The sequence below is a fragment of the Anolis sagrei genome, chromosome 6 (assembly GCF_037176765.1).
Source record: "Anolis sagrei isolate rAnoSag1 chromosome 6, rAnoSag1.mat, whole genome shotgun sequence".
Lineage (NCBI taxonomy): Eukaryota > Metazoa > Chordata > Lepidosauria > Squamata > Dactyloidae > Anolis > Anolis sagrei.
Genome location: NC_090026.1, coordinates 12,221,215 through 12,242,011, shown reverse-complemented (window position 1 = coordinate 12,242,011; position 20,797 = coordinate 12,221,215). Strand labels below are relative to the sequence as shown.

At 41.1% G+C, this 20,797-nt stretch overlaps 1 protein-coding gene across 1 annotated transcript; it reads left to right on the top strand.

Annotated features, from left to right (window-relative positions):
* The first annotated feature begins 10,123 nt into the window (after window positions 1-10,123).
* LOC132779237 (vomeronasal type-2 receptor 116-like) lies at window positions 10,124-20,674 on the top strand. The gene is made up of 5 exons (XM_067469580.1): window positions 10,124-10,159; window positions 15,265-15,492; window positions 16,862-16,988; window positions 18,001-18,533; window positions 20,450-20,674. The coding sequence occupies exons 1-5, from the start codon at window positions 10,124-10,126 to the stop codon at window positions 20,672-20,674; spliced, it is 1,149 nt and encodes a 382-aa protein (XP_067325681.1).
* Window positions 20,675-20,797: the final 123 nt, after the last annotated feature.

The window sequence follows — 20,797 nt, the reverse complement described above, 5'->3', positions numbered from 1 at the left end:
CCATGTATAAATATGTGAGAGGAAGCCACAGGGAGGAGGGAGCAAGCTTGTTTTCTGCTTCCCTGGAGACTAGGACACGGAACAATGGCTTCAAACTACAAGAGAGGAGATTCCATCTGAACATGAGGAAGAACTTCCTGACTGTGAGAGCCGTTCAGCAGTGGAACTCTCTGCCCCGGAGTGTGGTGGAGGCTCCTTCTTTGGAGGCTTTTAAACAGAGGCTGGATGGCCATCTGTCAAGGGTGATTTGAATGCAATATTTCTGCTTCTTGGCAGGGGGTTGGACTGGATGGCCCATGAGGTCTCTTCCAACTCTTTGATTCTATGACTCTATGATTTTTCAACAAAATTGCACAAGATTATCATTGTGATTCGCAAGTACACTCAAAAACATTGTAATTTTTCTGAAATGTTATTTTTATTTACAGTATAAACCATATTATAGAAAAGAAATTACTGTACAGGCCACAGCCTCCCTTACCAGCTGAGAGGAGATCCCCAGCTACATCACCGCCGCCTCCTCCAATCAGGACATGCACCGGCTTGAACCTGCCTTCCTACCAATCAGAGGCTTGGAGGACACTGGCCGACTTCTCAGCGCTGGCCAATCAGGGGAAAGGAAGGGAATTTTCAAACTGAACAGTGGTGGTGAATGGAAACTTATTTGTACATAAATGTCTGCTTATGAGTTTGCTTTTACACTTGTACCCTTCAACTATCTGTGCTGTATAAGTGTCCCTTTTGCACAACTTGAATAGAGTCTCTGTTGTTTGCCTTCAACCTGGCGTAATTCTCGGTTCCTGTTTCATTATCCACAATTAGCTAAGCTTGTCAGGCATCCCTTGGCTATCCACGAGACTTAGAAAAACCCCAACATTTCAGCATCAGAACCACAAGGATCACCTCTTCCAGTGACAACAGTGGCCTGGTAGACTGGTAGACTAAGTGAGAAACTATTTTGTTCTCAAGTGTTCTAGGCCCAAGCTGTTTAAAGCTTCATATCCTAATACCATAACTTTACAAATGGTCAGAAAGCAAAATAGTGCAAAACTTCTCACAGTTCAAAGAAACAGCCCTGAATAGCAGCCATTTTTCTATTCTGTACCCAACCTTCTAGAGAACAATTTTAGCTTTAACCTCGAAAAAATTATTGGAGAAAGCATTTGGGTGAACAGAATTGGCTCAAATCAACACCACCCAGAACACCCTTCCATGTCCAGTAATTCATGCTGAGTGGACTCTCTATCATACTTAATCAAAAGTTTAATGATTGCTTTTTATTGCAAACTAGCTGTCCCCTGCCACACATTGCTGTGGCCTAGTCTGCATATATATCTTGTGTGTGTGTATATATATATATATTTGGGTATATATGTGGTTTTGTGCATGCATTGTAATGCATTTTTGTTTTTTGGCTTTTTAAGTCTCATATGCTATGTTTTTCAGTGTTTTTTTGAGCGATGGTCACTCATTGGCCTGATAGGTGTATTGTGTCCAAATTTGGTGTCAATTCGCCCAGTGGTTTTTGAGTTGTGTTAATCCCACAAACTAACATTACATTTTTATTTATATAAATCAATCCAGTATTTAATAGCAGCACTGCAAATTCACTAGATCCAATGGATGAACTGCCAGGTACCTGTAAGCTTGAGTAGGTGATGAGAATGGAACAGTCTGGTTCCTTCCTTCTCTACCACTTTCCTTCCTTATCCCCCCCCCCCCTTTTCTGTCCCTTCTTTATTTTCTTCCTTCCCATGCACACATGTTTGACTCTCAAGGCTGGTATGGTCTTTCCTTTGCGCAGGAGAGGGTAGGGCAAGGGGAGTTCTTTCCGCACATGCACTGAATCATCATTTAGTGGAGATGATTTAGTGGCTGGCGGAGACGAGAGACAGGGCCTTCTCGGTGGTGGCCCCACGGCTGTGGAATGCCCTTCCCATGGACATCAGATTGGCCCCCTCATTGATGGTATTCCGGAGGAAAGTGAAAACCTGGTTATTTGAACAGGCGTTTGAATAAGCAGTGCAATGAATTTCAGGAAATGGAACTACGACTGATGAGTTTGGATCATGATTCTAGTTATGAAACGCCACTGAATGTTTATTACTGTTAAAATGTTTAATTTGTTTCTGTGTTAACTGTTTTTAAGTACCTTGTTGATGCCGCATTGAATTTTTGCCTTGATTGTTCGCCTTGTTTTTGCTTGTTGTAAACCGCTATGAGTCGCCTTAGGGCTGAGAATGGCAGTATACAAATGAAGTAAATAATAATAAATAAATAATTTAGGTCCCTTCTGCTGTGTTTTTCTGTGTTTTTGTGAGTGATCATCACTCATTGGTCCATTAGGTGTCTTCTGGCCAAAGTTCGTGTCATTTCATCCAGTGGTTTTTTCCAATTCCTTGAAATTATAATTATTGCCACTGTGAGTAAAATAATCACTAAATCTTTTTTTTTCATTTCTAAATTCAACTTTGTGGCATCCATTAGTAATGCTAACCTAGCATCCAGAGTAATATGTAGTCCTATAACATTACCTGTTTCAATAAATATATTTATTGAAATAGGTAGTGGTTTCTTCTAATCACTTCTAACATAATGCATAATTTGGAGGCAGGCCCTAACAGAACATTGTGATCCATAGATACAAACAATGATTAATAGAAAATGAAAATGCTGGCTCTCTAATATTATCTCACATATCATGTAAATATTCTTGGCAATTTTTGCTATAGCAGATAGAATTCAGGGTAGTCTGGGTGGGATGCTGCTATGCCTTCTACACATTGAGGGAACACATTGAGAAATATGTCAGCAACACCAATCTCAAATGACATTGTGAAGATAGAGCACTGGTAGTCATAAATCTGAAGCACTTGACTATGCATAAAAAACCATTAAGACACAACTTCCCCAGTATATATATGCATTAGACATGTGCATTCGGGGCAGGCATGTAGCCAGGGGGGGGGGGCTCGGGGGGCTTCAGCCCCCCCCGAAATTTTCATGGTGGTTCGCGAAAAGGCCTTACTGGTGCATTATTTAAACTGTTATGTTTATTAATATCATGATTTGATCACCATTCTCAATATATCCCATATGTATGGGGGTATTGGGGTAATGATACAAAAGGTTTGCTAGGCTAGACCCTCTTTCACTCAGACTCAGCCCCCCCCCGAAACTCACCCCCCCCGAAACCCCCCCTGAAAATTTTTTAGCCCCCCCCCCGAAACGAAATCCTGGCTACGGGCCTGATTCGGGGGAAATCCTGTCCTGTTTCATGTCCCAGCTTTTGTTGGGGGGAGGGGGATCCCTTTTTTGTAAGATTCATGAAATGGGAGGATTGTTTTTTGGTTCTTTCTTTTTGGGGTCTAAAAATCAGACCATTAATGGTGGGGGGGGGCGCTTCCCACCCTCTGGCTCCCCTTCCTGGCATGTGTTCTTCTTACCTGGCACCTGCTGTTTCTACTCTAGAGTAAGAGGCACTCAGCGGCAGGCATGCTCTGGGTCTGCCTGCATGCCCCGCAACACACAAATTTTCTTTCCAAGGCAAGGAGGCAACTTTGGATGCACAAAAAAGCAGGCTTTCGTGTAGAGCAGATTTTTGTGTGGGGAGGGGGATTTCCATTTCATGCTTCTGAAGAAATGGAAGATACGAAAGTAATGGTAGTAACAAATTTAGTGCACATGTCTAATATGCATCTATCTTCAAACTTCCTCTGAATATAGATAGCTCCACGTAAAGTAAGAAATGTAAGTATTGCCTGATTTCTATTGTTAATACAACCATTGCTTCCACACAGCTGAATAAAATCCCACATTATCTGCTTTGAACTGGAATGCATGGCAGTATGGACTCAGATAGCCCAGCTCAAAGCAGATATTGTGGATTATCTGCCTTGATATTCTGGATTATATGGCAGTGTGGGAGTGCCCTAAATGAACATATGTTTATCTCACTATTCAACAATTGATTCAATTAGGTCTGCTATAGTTGGGATTAAACAACTGATTTCAGTACAGTGAATATTATAAGAGGTACAAAAGTCCCAGTTCTTGTGAGTGTTTACCTATGTTTATAACTAATTTGTAATTAAATACAAGAATCCTCGAAAATATAGAGTGCAAACAAAGTATATAGCAGTTTTGGTGTAAAGCAAACACATATGTATTTATGTGAATAAATTGACACATTATTATTATTATTATTATTATCTTTATTTATACCCCGCAAAATCTCCCGAAGGACTCGATGCAGCTTACAAAGGCCTAGGCCGCCAACAACAATAACATACACATACACAATAAAGTCATAAGCAAATAAAACATCAAGCAAAGCATTAGGAACAATAAAAACAATGACACAGTGACGCATTTAAAAACCAAGGGCCGGGCCAAGTGTAATAGACAAAAATTTAAAGGTGCTGGACTTGACAAGTGATATGTAGAGGTATTTGGAGGTAGGTGCAATGTGCAGACAATCCTAAAACTCTGACAAAGTGCATTTGGGACATGATGCTAGGAATTTCCTATTCTGGAAAGGCACACTGGAACAGCCAGGTCTTCAGGCTCTTCCTAAAGACAGCCAGCGTTGGGGCTTGTCTGATGTCCTTGGGGAGAGAGTTCCAGAGTCGGGGGCCACCACAGAGAAGGCCCTGTCCCTCGTCCCCACCAGACGCGCCTGTGACGCAGGTGGGATCGTGAGCAGGGCCTCTCCAGATGATCGAAGGGAACGCGGGGGTTCATATATGGACATTCTCATTGTCTTCTGTAAACCCCAACCTGCCATCACAGTGGGTTCAGGAGAGTGTGTGTGGCTGCCTCTAGGACCAGTGTGGAGCACTTATCGTCCGAACTGGTCTTAGATTTACCAACTGGACAAAACGCTGAAGGCCAGAACTTCATTAATACTCTGCTCATAGCCATTATTTTAAAAGAGCTTATACAAGGATGAGGTCTACGGCTGCCACAGGTTATGTACCAGCCAAGAGTCCTGAGACCTTACATGGATATCTATTTATTGTACTGTGTTCTGTATTCTTCCTGGTTTATTTTTTTAGACTGAAATCATATCATTATCTGAATGGTTCCTGTTGCTTTCTTCTCCTTAACCTTTCTCATTAAATAAATTGTTGTTGGCAATACTTTGACTTCTTTAGCATTTGTATTCCATTTGAAAAAATTCATATCAATGTTTCCGGTGGTAGATTCTTTAAAAAAGGTTCATCCCTATGCTATGACTTTTTTACTGTTTGGGTGAAATTGGGTTTCCTGTTCTGGCCATTCCTAGAAGGGAAGGGCTATTTGCTCACCCCTATGAACAGACCAAGTTAAGATGGTGGAATGAACACTTTTTGTGTTCATCCCTCTCAGCTCCAACATACCAAGGGGTCCCTTTGGGGCCAGGTAGGATTCCCCCCACCACACACACACACACCTTTAATTGGAGGTTTTTCATCTACCCTACACTGTTGAAGTTAATGGGTATTTGGCATTAGGTGGAGCCATTAAACAGGCTGTCATGTGGAATATGGAGATACCATTTGCATCTCGGTGTGCATCTAAGGCACCCATTTTGGTGAAGGCCAGGAATGGGAACTCTCACCAGTGAGTTTGCATAACCGAAGTGGGTGCGAACAGAAATGGCCTTGGTGCTGTTGGGGAATCCTAATCCCTGAAGTTTCTCAATTTGGTTTTTGAATACTCTAAGCAGCTTTCCTAATCAGTTGCCCTGGTAGTGACTCATGGTGAGTTATTCAGGGAGCCGAGATGTCTCATCCAATGTCAACTGACAAGTGGGTCTGGGATGGCCACTGCCTCTGTTTACACAATAACAAGTTCAAACCCCCACTTTTAGCTGATTGTAGTTCATGAAGAAAGTTTAAATAGGTAACAGTTTAATAAAAGCTGTCCCTTATTACAGTTGTCTGGTCTTGTTATTTCACTGATGGGTAGGCAAATTGACTATCTTCAAAAAAGTGCTGCCATTAGACATTTGCTTCTTTCTTCATTTATTTCACATCTTGAGGTGTGGTCATAGGCCATTTCACACTGCCATGTTGCATAACCAGGCCTGAAAGTATGAAAACTAAAATACTTTAGTTACTAAGGAAGTAATGCTACCCCTCTATTCCGCTTTGGTTAGACCACATCTGGAATATTGTGTCCAATTCTGGGCACCACAATTCAAGAGAGATATTGACAAGCTGGAATGTGTCCAGAGGAGGGCGACTCAAATGATCAAGGGTCTGGAGAACAAGCCCTATGAGGAGCGGCTTAGGGAACTGGGCATGTTTAGCTTGAAGAAGAGAAGGCTGAGAGGAGATATGATAGCCATGTATAAATATGTGAGAGGAAGCCACAGGGAGGAGGGAGCAAGCTTGTTTTCTGCTTCCTTGGAGACTAGGACGCGGAACAATGGCTTCAAACTACAAGAGAGGCGATTCCATCTGAACACGAGGAAGAACTTCCTGACTGTGAGAGCCGTTCAGCAGTGGAACTCTCTGCCCCAGAGTGTGGTGGAGGCTCCTTCTTTGGAAGCTTTTAAGCAGAGGCTGGACAGCCGTCTGTCAGGGGTGATTTGAATGCAATATTCCTGCTTTTTTGCAGGGGGTTGGACTGGATGGCCCATGAGGTCTCTTCCAACTCTGATTCTATGATTCTATGATTTTGATTGATTTATAGTTTCTAGTTAGCACTGCTGGGTCAAATAGTCTTCAAGATGATGATGATGACGATGATGATTTTGAAAGTCTCGCATTTCTGGTGCCTCCTAAATTCCATCTTGAAAATCTCTGGGGTTTTTTGTTGCTTCATTTTTAACTTTTTGATGTTGTAATCTACTATGTCCATATGAAGTTTTTTTTCCTGTCCCAAAGAAGAAAGTATGATTTCGACTTAAAATGTAATAAACATATTTTTGTCTTTGCTTTCTCACTGAAGTTGTGAGAGTTACAAAGGGATTTTCTTCCTTGTAATTATGATATTATCACTTTGCCTGGGGTAATATTTTCTCTAGTTCCCTGGAGATTTCCCTGTAAAAAAAATTAACTCAGAGAGTAGACAGGAATAAACATTGAAGATTCAGAGTTGGAGATGGTAGCAAATAAACCTAACCAGTCTGACCATTTTCATTTAAAGCATTGTAGAGGCTTAGTTTGAATAATCTGAGGGAGAGTGATTCAATAGCCCAGACCTAGATTAGATCATTTGCATTTATTTAATTAAATAGATAAATTGGAGAATTAGTCATGATACAGCCCACTAATCCCAGCAAAAACTAGATTCAAATGACTTAGTCCATCCTTCATCTGAACCCCCCATTATTGTAGCGGCTATTTTCCCTACAATTATCAAAATCACCATGCTTATTTGCAATTCTTTTTACAATCTCTAGGTAGCACCAGGAATCAATAGCAAAACTATGATTCAAGAGTAATTGATGGTATATATGTTTGTATCTGACTGTTTTGAGTCGAATAGAGACAGAGAGTGTTCCAATCATTTGTTCAAAAGGAATTTCAACTTTACACACTTTATTCCAAACCATTAAGATGAATGAATGGCCAGAAAAATCCAACTGTCCTACCACAGTTTGCTAAAGATGATGGTCATAGTGGTGCTGATATTAGTGCTCTTGCCTCACACAGTGTGCACCTCTCCGAATGTTATATGCAACATCAGTGGACTTCTTCCGATCCTTCACAAGTCTCATCAACCAGGAAAAATCAACATTGCTGCTATCATATCTCAGAGTTTCATGTTTTTATCACCAAAGACCTTTAAAGAACTTCCTTCTTCTAAACTCGTTGATGACATCACGTAAGTACCAGGATTTTGCAAAATCATACTCAGTTCTCACCACCCAAAACCTTTGAATACTTTCCATCTCTTGATCCTTCTGACAATGTAATGTAAGAGGTGGGTTTATTTTTTTGTCTTTTCAAAAAAAATCATAAAGTGCATGTGTCTTGATAATGTTCTTTATCAGGATCGTTCATTCCGTTGATAGGTTTTACCTACATAGAATTAAGTAGGCATGCTTTATGTACCATCCGATTTCCCTTCATTGGAATGTGAGCATATGACATATTAGATATTGGTAATCATTATTCAATAGTGATAAAGTTGTCGAAGGCTTTCATGGCCAGAATCACTGGGTTGTTGTAGGTTTTTTCGGGCTATATGGCCATGTTCTAGAGGCATTCTCTCCTGATGTTTCGCCTGCATCTATGGCAAGCATCCTCAGAGGTAGTGATGCTTGCCATAGATACAGGCAAAACGTCAGGAGAGAATGCCTCTAGAACATGGTCATATAGCCCAAAAAAACCTACAGCAACCCAGTGATAAAGTTGTTGGTTGCAAGTATATTTGCAGATCCAAACCAATTAGATGGTGATAGTTGTTGGTTGCAAGCATATTTGCAGATCCAAAACAATTGGTTAGAACCACATACTAAAATGGGAATGAATGTTGCATTTGTGAGTTGTTTTTTTGTTTGTTTTGTTTTGTAAACTGATAGAATCTTTCATTCAGTACTGAAAATGGTCTTAGATTCAGTACTGAATGAAAGATACTATCAGTTTACAAAACAAACAAAAAACCTACCAACAAATGCAACATTCATGGCCATTTAGTATTTGGCTCTAACCAGTTGTTTTGGATGTGCAAATATGCTTGCGACCAAGAACTATCACCATCTAATGGGTTTGGATCTGCAAATATGCTTGCAACCAACAATTATCACCATTGAATATAAGGGGTCCTTTACTAGACAATAGGGTTGTGCTTTCGGGGTAAACCTTGATCCCGGTTTTTGGTGGGGGCCCGATCTATTTTTTTGGGAGCCTCCCGAAATTGGGAGGGCAGATATCCATTTTTGCTCTGGAGTGTGGAAAGATCTGTTTTCTATCAGCCCACTATTTGGGGGGGGGGGGCCTTCCCAGGCTCCCCTTCCCATCATTTTAGGCATTGAAGCTGTTTTTACTCTAGAGGAGAGGTGCTCAGCTGCAAGCGCATGCACGCTTTACGAAGGCTTCTTTCCTGTTTCTACTTTAGAGGAAAGGCACTCGGGTGCAGGCAGGCATGCATGCTTTCTGGGCCTGCACACCACACACGCACAATCTCTTTCCAAAGCAAGGAGGCAAGTTCTCATTCTTACTCAAGAGGAGGAATTCAGCTGCAGGCAGGCATCCACACTTTCTGGGCCGGCACACCACACACACATGCAATCTCTTTCCAAGGCCAGGAGGCATGGAGCGCCATGTGCTAATGAAAGCAGCCGAGGAACCGGGATCGGCTCCTGCTAGCCTTCGTGTCGAGCTGATTTTTGTACTGGGAGGGCCTTCCCATTACTGAAATGTAATGAAAGTAACGAAAGAACAAATGAAATGAAGGTAAACGGTTCCACACACAACTCTAATAGACAATGGCCACACAGTCTGCTTTAGTGCAATACCAAATCAGATCCACTATGATCTACCACAGGGGTTCTCAAACTTTTTAAACAGAGGGCCAGGTCACAATCCCTCAAACTGTTGGAGGGCCAGATTATAATTTGAAAAAAAATATGAATGAATTCCTATGCACACTGCACATATCTTATTTGTAGTGCAAAAAAAAACACTCAAAAACAGTACAATAATTAAAACGAAGAACAATTTTAACAAATATAAACTTATTAATATTTCAATGGGAAGTGTGGGTCTCCTTTTGGCTGATGGGATCGGATTGCTATTGTTGTGTGTTTTCAAGTCATTTCAGACTTAGGTTGACCCTGAGCGAGGGCCGGGTAAATGACCTTGGAGGGCCATATCCGGCCCCCGGGCCTTAGTTTGGGGATGCCTGATCTACCACATATTCTCATTGCAGTGTATTCACTCAGCTCTACCAGCACATTCTGGCCTTGGTGTTTGCTGTGAAAGAAGTAAATGAAAACCCTCATATCTTATCCAACACCACTCTGGGCTTTTCAATATATGATGGCCACTTCAGTGCAAAATCAGCCTATCGTGCCTCAATGGAACTTGTCTCGACACAGAAAAGACTTCTCCCTAACTACAAGTGTGAGACCCACAACAACACAGTATCAGTTATTGGAGGACCAGATTCTAATTCATATGTCCATATGGCACCCATCCTGGCTCTTTACAAGATTCCACAGGTAAGGACTGACTTTGGGTGTAGTTTTATAGTCTGTTTAATAGTCTCAAAACTAAATTCATGGGTAAAGATCTGTAAGTAAATCAGAGCAATTGGAATCCATTTGGATCAGCTTCAAAAGGAGTCCCTTCAGCCCATTCTGTGCAACATTATCCTAGCCTGAAGCATTATCCCAGTCTGAGGGATGGAACGAGACTGTATTTGTACCTGAAAGATGCTGTTGTGGTGAAAGTTACCTGGCCCTCTGTTTAAAAAGTTCGAGGACCCCTGAGCTAGAGTCTCTTCCTACTTGAAGTTAGAATGGCTTCCCAGTTACAGTAACTACAATGCTTTCTTTGTTGTGGTCCAGGCGCTGCAGTCTATGGGATCTTCACAGTCTGTGACAGTGTTTCCCAAGCTTTTTTGACCAGAGATCACTTTGACCAAGGACCACTCTCCAACATTAGCCAAAATCAGTTTTTGGTCAACAAATCAGTTTTGGGTCAACTTTAGATCCGGTTTGGTTATTTGGGGTGCTGATTCAGAATATTGCATTGGATAGACCATATCCGCTCTAATTTCTGATACAGGACGTATGCCATCCAGTACTCTCCATCTGCTCACCCACAGAAAACCACATTTAATAATCTAGAGCTGATGTAGTCTATCCAATGCAATTTTCTGAATCAGCACCCCAAATAATCCCAGGAACAGGCCTAAAAACGAAGATACCAAGGTGCCCCCACTTCCAAGCACCACATGGAATGGCTCCACTCAGGGGGAGGAAGGAGGAGAAGCAGCAGTCAGGAGGCTTGTTGTCATCCCTTTCATGGGTAGTCAGCCTCTCCCCTCCTGACATCCCTATTGCCTTGGGGACTACAAGAGGGTTTCACGGCATCAGTTGCTCTCATTGCAATGGTATGGTAACAGTGAGGCTGCGGACCATATTTTACTTCTTGGGGACCACTGGTAGTCCACGGACCACAGGTTGGGAACCAATGGTCTAGAAAGAGGGTAATGAGGAAGGAACAAAGCTATGAGATTCTTAATTAACTGCCATGGCAAGTAAACATCATGGGGAAGAAAGCTCACCATAGTTGTGATTGCACATGCTCAATTTTCAAGTTCTTATGCTTTGTATGTTACAGTGGTGGTGGGGGGCTGTTTGTTTGTTTGTTTTTGGTGGCCTTTGTTTGGGTCTGCTTTACACTTTATTCCATCAGAAGTTTCTGGTACTCCTCCTTGGATTTAGCATAGTGTGAACACTGATTGTTTTGGTCTTTGTGAAACTAGGATTGAGTTTCCGTGACTTCATCCTAGGTCTATAGTTTTAGATTTTCCCCCCTAATACTCTTGTGGAATTAATGCAGATGAAGCATGGAAGGACATGGTTGTTATTGCTCTGAGGAACCACATTTTATAACAGTAAGGGTATTGTGCAGTCATGGGCAAACTTTGGCCCTCCAGGTGTTTTGGACTTCAACTCTCACAATTCCTAACAGCTGTTAGGGATTGTCGGAGTTGAAGTCCAAAACACCTGGAGGGCTGAAGTTTGTCCATGCCTGGTATAGTAGCACAATTTATGCAGAGAAGGTGTGAATTGCCCAAAATCACCCAATGTGATCTCATGGTCCTTCCAGAAACATAGTCCAACACTCCAACCATTATAATACCTTATTCTGGCCTCTCCCAGGGAAAGCAACAAGACACGATCACAGGAGGTCTCTTGTTTATTAAAACAATTTATTTCTTCAGATTACATATGGCTCTGTTCCTGTGATGGATGACAGTATCGAAGGAGTTTTCATCTACCATATGTTTCCAAATGGGGACTACCAACATACGGGGATTCTTCGGTTACTTCAACACTTCCACTGGATATGGATTGGAGTGATTTACTTTGAGGATGAGACAGGAGACTGGTTTGTACAAAATGTGCTTCCAGTCTTTTCGGAGAATGGCATTTGCATTGCCTTCAAACAAAGATTCCCCAAGCAAGATTTTTCAGATAAAATTGAGCAAATTGTGGATGAAGGGCTAAAAACATTAAAAATGCTCATGGACAGCACTGCTAAAGTGTTCATAATACACGGTCAGATTATTGCTCTACTAATTGTTGATCTACTGATAAACTTTGCAAGATATGAACCTGTGCCGATAGAACCAAAAGGGAAAGTCTTGCTTTTGACTGCCCAGGTGGATTTCACAAAACATCCTGTCCTAAGGTCTGGAGACATCAGTTTCCTCCATGGCTCTATATCCCTTGCAATTCATTCAAAAGAACTATCAAGCTTCCAGAAATTTCTTCAAAACCCAATTGTAAAAAAAGATCCCTTTTTCAGAAACTTCTGGGAAAATGCATTTTTGTGTTCCTTTCCTAATTACACCGCATACTGGAATTTTGCAAAGACATGCACAGGGGAGGAGAAACTGAAGTCTCTTCCTTCTTCTGTTTTTGAAATGAGCATGACTGGTCACAGCTATAGTGTCTACAATGCTGTCTTTGCTGTGGCCCATGCATTGCAGTTTATGTTATCCTCCCAATTCAGAATGAGAATAATGGGGAAGGGACAAATCCATGAGATTGTTAATTGGCTACCATGGCAGGTAAAACTAAATGAGAAGGAATATCACCATAGTTGTGATTGCAATTGTTCAAGATCCACATCTTTAGATTATGCTTTGTGTGTGTGTGTGTGTGTGATTGTGTGTGTGTGTGTTGGGGGGGGGGGGGTTGGCTTCTGATTAGGTCTGTTGTCATCTCCATTTCACCAGAATTTCCTCCTCCTCACATTTAGGACAATGTGAACTTTGATTACTCTGGTCTCTTTGAACCTAAACTTGGGTGACTTCATCCTTAATCTGTTATGGTTTCAGATTTGTTATAGTACTCTTCTGAAACTACAGGCAGTCCCTGAGTTACTAACCTCTGATTTAACTCATAGTTGAGGGTGAAACATCAGGGAGTGAGAGAAATCTACCCCTAAGAAGTGAACCTCACTCCTGGAAAAGTTATCATGAGGAAAAGGTGTCTCCATACAATGAAGATTTATCATCAATATTTGTTTCCACAACAAGCCAAATTTCAAAATCCAAATATCACATGGACAGAAAGTGAAGTGAAATCTTCTGAGCAGCGGCATGGCAGTAAAACAAATACCACAGGGGTGTTAATTCTTCCCTTTTCTATGCAAAGCATGGATATAGAAATAGATATCAATATAGGTATAAGTATAGGTATAGTTATAGATATGGATTAGATAGATATAGATATGGATACAGATATAGATATATTTGGAGTTACACTTAAAATGTACCTGTTCCGACTTACAAATTCAACAAGAACAAACTTACGGAACCTATCTTGTTCGTAACTTGGGGACTGCCTGTACTGCAGTTTGATATCACTTTAACTGTCATGGCTCAATGCTATGTAATCCAGGAATCTAGTTTGGTAAGATATCAGTGTGTTCTGGAAGAGTAGGCTGCAGCTGAGTGAAGGAAGAGAGACACTTTTGAACTGTGATGTTGGAGGAAAATTTTGAGAGTGCCTTGGACCACGAGAAGATCCAACCAGTCCAGGCCCGTAGCCAGGATTTCGTTTCCGGGGGGGGGGGGCTGATTTTTTTTCAGGGGGAGTTTCGGGGGGGGGGCTGAGTTTCGGGGGGGCTGAGTCTGAGTGAAAGAGGGTCTACCCTAGCAAACCTTTTGTATCATTACCCCAATACCCCCATGCATATGGGATATATTGAGTATGGTGATCAGATCATGATATGAACAAACATAACAGTTTAAGTAATGCACCAGTAAGGCCTTTTCACGAACCACCATGAGAATTTCGGGGGGGGGGGCTGAAGCCCCCTGAGCTTCAGACAGGAAAGCTTGGAGAAGACAATGATGCTGGGGAAAATGGAAGGAAGAGGGGCCGACCAAGGGCAAGATAGATGGATGGTATCCTTTAGGTGACTGGCTTAACATTGAAGGAACTGGGGATGGCCGTAGCCAACAGAGAGCTCTGGCATGGGCTGGTCCATGAGGTTACGAAGAGTCGGAAGTGACAGAATGAATAAATAATAACAACAAAGGCTGTTGTTGTTCATTCGTTCAGTCGTCTCCGACTCTTCGTGACCTCATGGACCAGCCCACGCCAGAGCTCCCTGTCGGCCGTCACCACCCCCAGCTCCTTCAAGGTCAGTCCAGTCACTTCAAGGATGCCATCCATCCATCTTGCCCTAGGTCGGCCCCTCTTCCTTTTGCCTTCCACTTTCCCCAGCATAATTGTCTTCTCTAGGCTTTCCTGTCTCCTCATGATGTGGCCAAAGTACTTCAACTTTGTCTCTAGTATCCTTCCTTCCAGTGAGCAGCCGGGCTTTATTTCCTGGAGGATGGACTGGTTGGATCTTCTCGCAGTCCAAGGCACTCTCAGCACTTTCCTCCAGCACCACAGCTCAAAAGCATCGATCTTCCTTCGCTCAGCCTTCCCTAAGGTCCAGCTCTCACATCCGTAGGTTACTACAGGGAATACCATGGCTTGGACTAGGCGGATCTTTGTTGCCAGTCTGATGTCTCTACTCTTTACTATTTTATCGAGACTGGACATTGCTCTCCTCCCAAGAAGTAAGCGTCTTCTGATTTCCTGGCCACAGTCTGCATCTGCAGTAATCTTTGCGCCTAGAAATACAAAGTCTGTCACGGCCTCCACATTTTCTCCCTCTATTTTCCAGTTGTCAATCATTCTTGTTGCCATAATCTTGGTTTTTTTGATGTTTAGCTACAACCCAGCTTTTGCGCTTTCTTCTTTCACCTTGATTAGAAGGCTCCTCAGCTCCTCCTCGCTTTCGGCCATCAGAGTGGTGTCATCTGCATATCTGAGGTTGTTAATGTTTCTTCCAGCAATTTTCACCCCAGCTTTGTATTCATCAAGCCCCGCACATCGCATGATGTGTTCTACATACAAGTTAAAATGGTTGGGTGAGAGGATGCAGCCCTGCCGTATGCCTTTCCCAATCTTGAACCAGTCTGTTGTTCCGTGGTCCTTGAAAAATAGAACTAGCAAAAGGAGATTGTTAACCACAACTTGCTGGTGTGAAACATTATCAGTGTTCATTTTCATTCTTCACTTTTTAGCTCCACCATTTCCTGAGATATGTGTCATTTAACAACAGTGCTGGTGACAAGATATCCTTTGACCAAAATGGTACCTTAGTAACTGAGTTTGATATTATCAACTGGATTACCTTCCCAAACAAGTCTTTCGTGAGAATTAGAGTTGGAACAATTAACCCTCATGCTCCACATGGCAATGTGTTCACCATCTCTGAGGATGACATCATATGGCCTACCTACTTTAACCAAGTAAGGATCCATAAACATGTTCAAATCCAGACTTATCTCTAAAGGTAAAGTTGTGGATTACTGTCCAAATTCTGAAATAATTCACCCCCTGTGCCATATCATGAAGGTGGTTATAGCATAAAGCAAACTCAAACTAAACCTTTGTCTGGCAAAATCTTACCTTTTGCACTTGACCGATCAAGAAGCTAAGTCAATGATCAAAGGAGCACCAATTATAAATAAAATATGCCAAGGAAATGGCAAATACAAGAATAGTGACAGAAAACAATTGTATACTTCACAGAAAAACAAGAGGAGAGGCAGAACATCAGTCACTCAAAGAGATGGTGTCAAAGGATCAAAGGGTATATTTTATTCCATGGTATACATATCCTTTAGCCAACAGACTCCTTTATCAAGGTGGAAGTTCATTCATTTGTGTAAATACTTCATATTCCCTGTATGTATCCATAGATTTCACAATGGGATAGTATCAATAAAATAATTTGACACAAAAACTATAAACATACAAAAAAAATTCCCCTAATTCACAATATAATCCAGCAAAGCTGACTCTTAGGGCCCATCCAGACAGACCCAAAATGTGGGATCTGCCTCGGTTTTACTGGAGGTATTTAGATGGCGCTGCTGGTAAAACTGAATTAATTAAACATCAGGTAAGGTCCGGATATAAAGGGAAGATCCTGGTCTTACCAGCTATGGCCCTGTGTAGGTTTGGCCCGGGGACTGTGTCATGTGATTCCCAGGCCCAATCCACAAAACCATCTCAGTTTCTTGGGCTCCAGGACTCCAAAAAATCAAGAGGACACCCACCCCTCCCTCCAAATCCCAAAATACCCCTAAAAATAAAGTTAAACTTACCCGGTGGCAATAACATTCCTTCTCACACCAGGACTTTATTTTTAGAGGTACATTTGGGGGGCTTTGGGGTGGCTGCATGCCACCCTGATTGAAGTCAGGATGAGATGCAGCCACCCCCTCCCCCAGGAAAGCCCGGGTTTTGAAGGGCTTGTGGGGACACAGATGCACACCAAAGAGGGTCCTAAAAACTTGCTTTGCCACAGATTTTTGTTCTTTCTGGAAGCATCACCTGTCTTTTGGTAAAAAGATATTTGACATTGGGGTTAATCCAGATATACCTTGGAAGTAGGGGGAAGAAGTGGGGTGAGGTGTGGCATGCTAATGCATGAAATTTACCTCTGCACAATTTTGTTGGTCCATATAGCCCATCGTATTAAAAAGTGCAATGTGATAGCAAATCCGCCATACAATTATGAGCCAAACCCTTAAGCGTGGGTCAAATTACATTACAAAAAAATGGAAAAAGTATTTACTGAGTGTTCAAATATTGTGGGTTTTTAATGTACAGGTACCTCCTCTTTCCATTTGTAATGATAATTGCCACGTTGGCTACCACAAGAGAAAGAAGGAAGGAGAGCCTTTTTGCTGTTACGATTGTATTCCCTGTCCTGCAGGCATGATTTCAAATGAGACAGGTAAGAAGTGTTATGTTTTCAAATGCTCTAACAGTGATCTAACAATGGTTGTCATTGCTGAAAAGAAGAGGCAGTTTGATACAATCATTTATGCATGCATATGATAGAGTAGTATGTATACTCAACAGAGCTGAGTAAAAATTTGAACGCTTACAGTAATAAATGTGTCCTACAAATGTTGCAAGTGTCATCCTGATAGCTGTAAAAATGACAGAGAAACAAGCCCTGGAAGTGTTTCCATTGGCATAAATGAGTGGGTTAATGAAACAAAATATTAATGAATTTTAAGCAAACCCCTCAAGTTAGTTTAGAAATACTTAGGAAACAAAACAGGGGGCATACTAAATTCATATTTCTAAAGGAAACTAATTTTTGGTATTTCGCACACCTCTTGTTCCGTCTCCCAGGAGCCTGATTTGCCTTACTTGCTTGAGGTTGCTCCCTCTTGCATTTTCTCCCAGGGCTGCTGCAGCTTTGCAAGAGCCTTGAAAGTTAATAGTATCAGAGTCTGCAAAGCCAGTCTGCAGGCCTCCTTTGCAGCTATTGGTTCAGAAAGGTATCTTTCTGGGTCTAGGGACCGCCTTTCCTCCCAGGGAAGAGATCTCCATTTTGGAATCTCTCCTGCCTTTTCAGTTTAGAGGAAAGACTTCAGACGTGCTGATGGTTAGGCAGGTAGCTCTGGGAAAACCATTGCAAAAACTATATATAAACTATACATTAAGTTAATATACATTATATATTGTGTATTAAGCTATATTAAGTTAATATAGATAGTATATTGTGTATTGAGCTATATACATAAATTATAGATAGGTTAATAGAAAAACTATTGAGAAAGTATTGAGTTTATTGAGAAAGAACTATTGAGTTAGATAGATAGTGTTGAACATTTGCCTCCAAAGCTAACTTTTCAGATTTTGAACAAATTTCCTTGATTTTGTGCTATTCAGTTCACTGCACATTCAATGAAATGGGTTATATTTACATTCCATCTGTCATTTCTTCTTTTCAGACATGGATACGTGTTTTGAATGCCCAGAAGGACAATACCCAAGCAATGATCAGCACGAATGCATTCCAAAATACATTATCTTCTTGTCTTACAATGGACCTTTGGGAGTCAGTTTAACCATTATTTCCCTCACCTTTATTTTTATCACAGCTTTGGTGCTTGGGATCTTCTTTAAGTACCGGGATACTGCAATAGTCAAAGCTAACAACCGCAGTCTGTCGTATGTTCTACTCATTTCTCTCCTCCTCTCATTCAGTTGTGCTTTCTTGTTCATTGGTCAGCCTAACCATCTCATATGTTTACTTAGAGATATTGCTTTTAATGTCATATTTTCAGTAGCTCTATCATGTGTGTTGGCCAAAACAATCACAGTGATTCTAGTTTTCAAGGCCACGACATCAGGGTCCAAAACGAAGAAATGGGTGGGCAAGCCACTGGTCAATTCTATTGTGTTTTCCTGTCCCTTGATTAAAACCATCATTTGTATAGTTTGCCTGATCATTTCTCCCCCATTCTTAGACTTTGATATGCAGGTAATGGCCAAAGGAATTCTCCTGGATTGTGATAATGATTCAGCTCTAATGTTCTATAGTTGCGTCAGCACTTTTGGTCTCTTGGCTATTGCAAGTTTCAGTGTGGCTTTCCTTGCCAGGAAGCTTCCTGACATTTTTAATGAAGCCAAGTTTATCACCTTCAGCATGGTGGCATTTTGTAGTGTATGGGTCACCTTTATTCCAGCCTACCTGAGTACAAAGGGAATATATCTGATAACTGTGGAGATCTTCTGCATCCTAGCATCAGGTGCAGCATTGCTCATATTTATATTTTCTCCTAAAATTTATATCATATTGCTAAAGCCTGAGCTAAACAACAAAAAGCAGTTAATAAGGACAAAAACTTGAAATGCTTAAATCCCCAAATAATCATGAGTGCATTATATAGTTAATTAAATTTCTTCCTAGTTTTCAATAAGGCTCAAAGTTCCCTCTTATATGTATACATCTCTGAATGACTTCTGTAAGTCAGTCTCTGAGATAGCTGTTGATTCCTGTGGTTTATTTATATTTAGTTATTTCCTACCCTATGTACAAAGATCCCTGATACCTAACAAGAAAGTCAGTTTAAACAGATGCAGAGGGGGTTTAGTCAAGATTTTTAGTATTTTGAACAGCATCAACAGTTTAAATTCAAACTGGAAACACTTCCCGTGTTGTTCAAACAAGAACGTTTTGGTACTCTGCTTGAAAGGTAATCTGATTTCTCCAAAAATCCACACTTGATATTTTTTCCAGTGGAAGTACTGAGTTAATATTGTTGCAGCTGATAGGAGAGATAATACCAAAAGTGATCCTTTGTTTGTGGAAGAAAAGTACAGTTTTATTTTCAGCTCAGACCCTGGCATGGAATCTCCTCCAAAAGCAAACCAGAGTGAGGATAAAGTCGTTGACTTTCCCTTATATACATCTTCAAATGCAGGCAAACAAAGAAACATGCTTCTACATATGTTAACATCATCACTACGTCACCTTAGGCATCATAGAAAGATTGAATTCTATTTTACTACATGAATTAGGCATGTCTCCATATATTTTTTTCTAAAGAGCAGATTGCAACAAGAGAGATACTAGTATTCAGCTTACACAGATCCATCAAGGGGCCTACTTTTGACTTGTCAGGAGGGAGGGAGAGAGACTCCTTACTTTTAGAAGTCATAAGGTATGGCCTGTACTAAGCTGTGCCAGGCCTCTAGAATTACAGATAACAGCCATCCCCCCTTCAGATCTCCTTCAGCATCCTTTTGTCCTGTTAGCTTCCTAATACAGACAGAATCTGATTTTTCTACATTTCAGTGCTTCTAATGTGCATACAACATATGTATAAATATCTATATTTCCGATATGTCCTCATCAATACTGCAATAATTCTCACATAGCTCCAGATCTGAGAAGGCTTTATTCAAGAGAAGGTTCATGAGTCTTCAAATTCTATATGATTCTTGCTTGTTTGTTTGTATTAATAAGCTGCCTTTTCCAGAGTGGGACCCTAGGCAGCTTAAAAAACAATGTTAAAAATGTTTTAAAAAACACATATTGCTCGATATAAAACAATTAAAATCATATAGTATGTGAAACATGCTGTTACCTGGAATAACTGTCATTCTAAGAAATGATTACCACCTCAGCAATTTTCAAATTAGGATCATGTTGATTTCTTCCCAAAGTCCCTAAGGAATTCTATATGCCACTAGCAGAACTGAAAAATAAGCTTTGAAATTGCTACTAATATCCCCTACGCCTGCAGAATTCATAGTCTGGACAGAGTTCTGTCAACACCATTTGCTCTTGTTTTCAACCAAGTAAATATCCATGTTCAACAGACTGTGTTGCAGAACTGAATGGCTGAACCACAAAAGATGGATTGTTTCTCTGAACGCTTATTTTCTTCAAAGCTGGTGGTGTTTATGACGTTGGTTTTGGTGTTGCTCCCAGTGGGCATATGCAAGATTCTTCCTGTTCCTAAATGTGCCGTCAGCAAGCATCTGCCTATTCTTTATGAATATTATCATGCAGGAGATCTGATCATTCCTGGAGTCCTTTCTCAGCTCCACATCACTTATGAAGAGAGAGATTTCAGGAAAGAGCCCAATCAGCTGTCCATTGAGGAAGTATCGTAAGCATTGAATGTTTAGACCATATGATTTGTCAATTTCCCCTTCGCAGTTTCCTTTAAAGCATCTGTCTTGTTTTATAAATAATCTTTCTGGTTTATAAAGATATGCTTTCGAGTCATTAAGTGA

Coding starts and splice junctions, on each gene's coding strand:
- LOC132779237 (XM_067469580.1), top strand. CDS start 10,124: ATGGCACCCATCCTGGCTCTTTACAAGATTCCACAG. Junction 16,989..18,000: donor CATGATTTCAAATGAGACAG/GTAAGAAGTGTT, acceptor TCTTCTTTTCAG/ACATGGATACGTGTTTTGAA. Junction 18,534..20,449: donor TCTTAGACTTTGATATGCAG/GTAATGGCCAAA, acceptor TTTTCTTCAAAG/CTGGTGGTGTTTATGACGTT.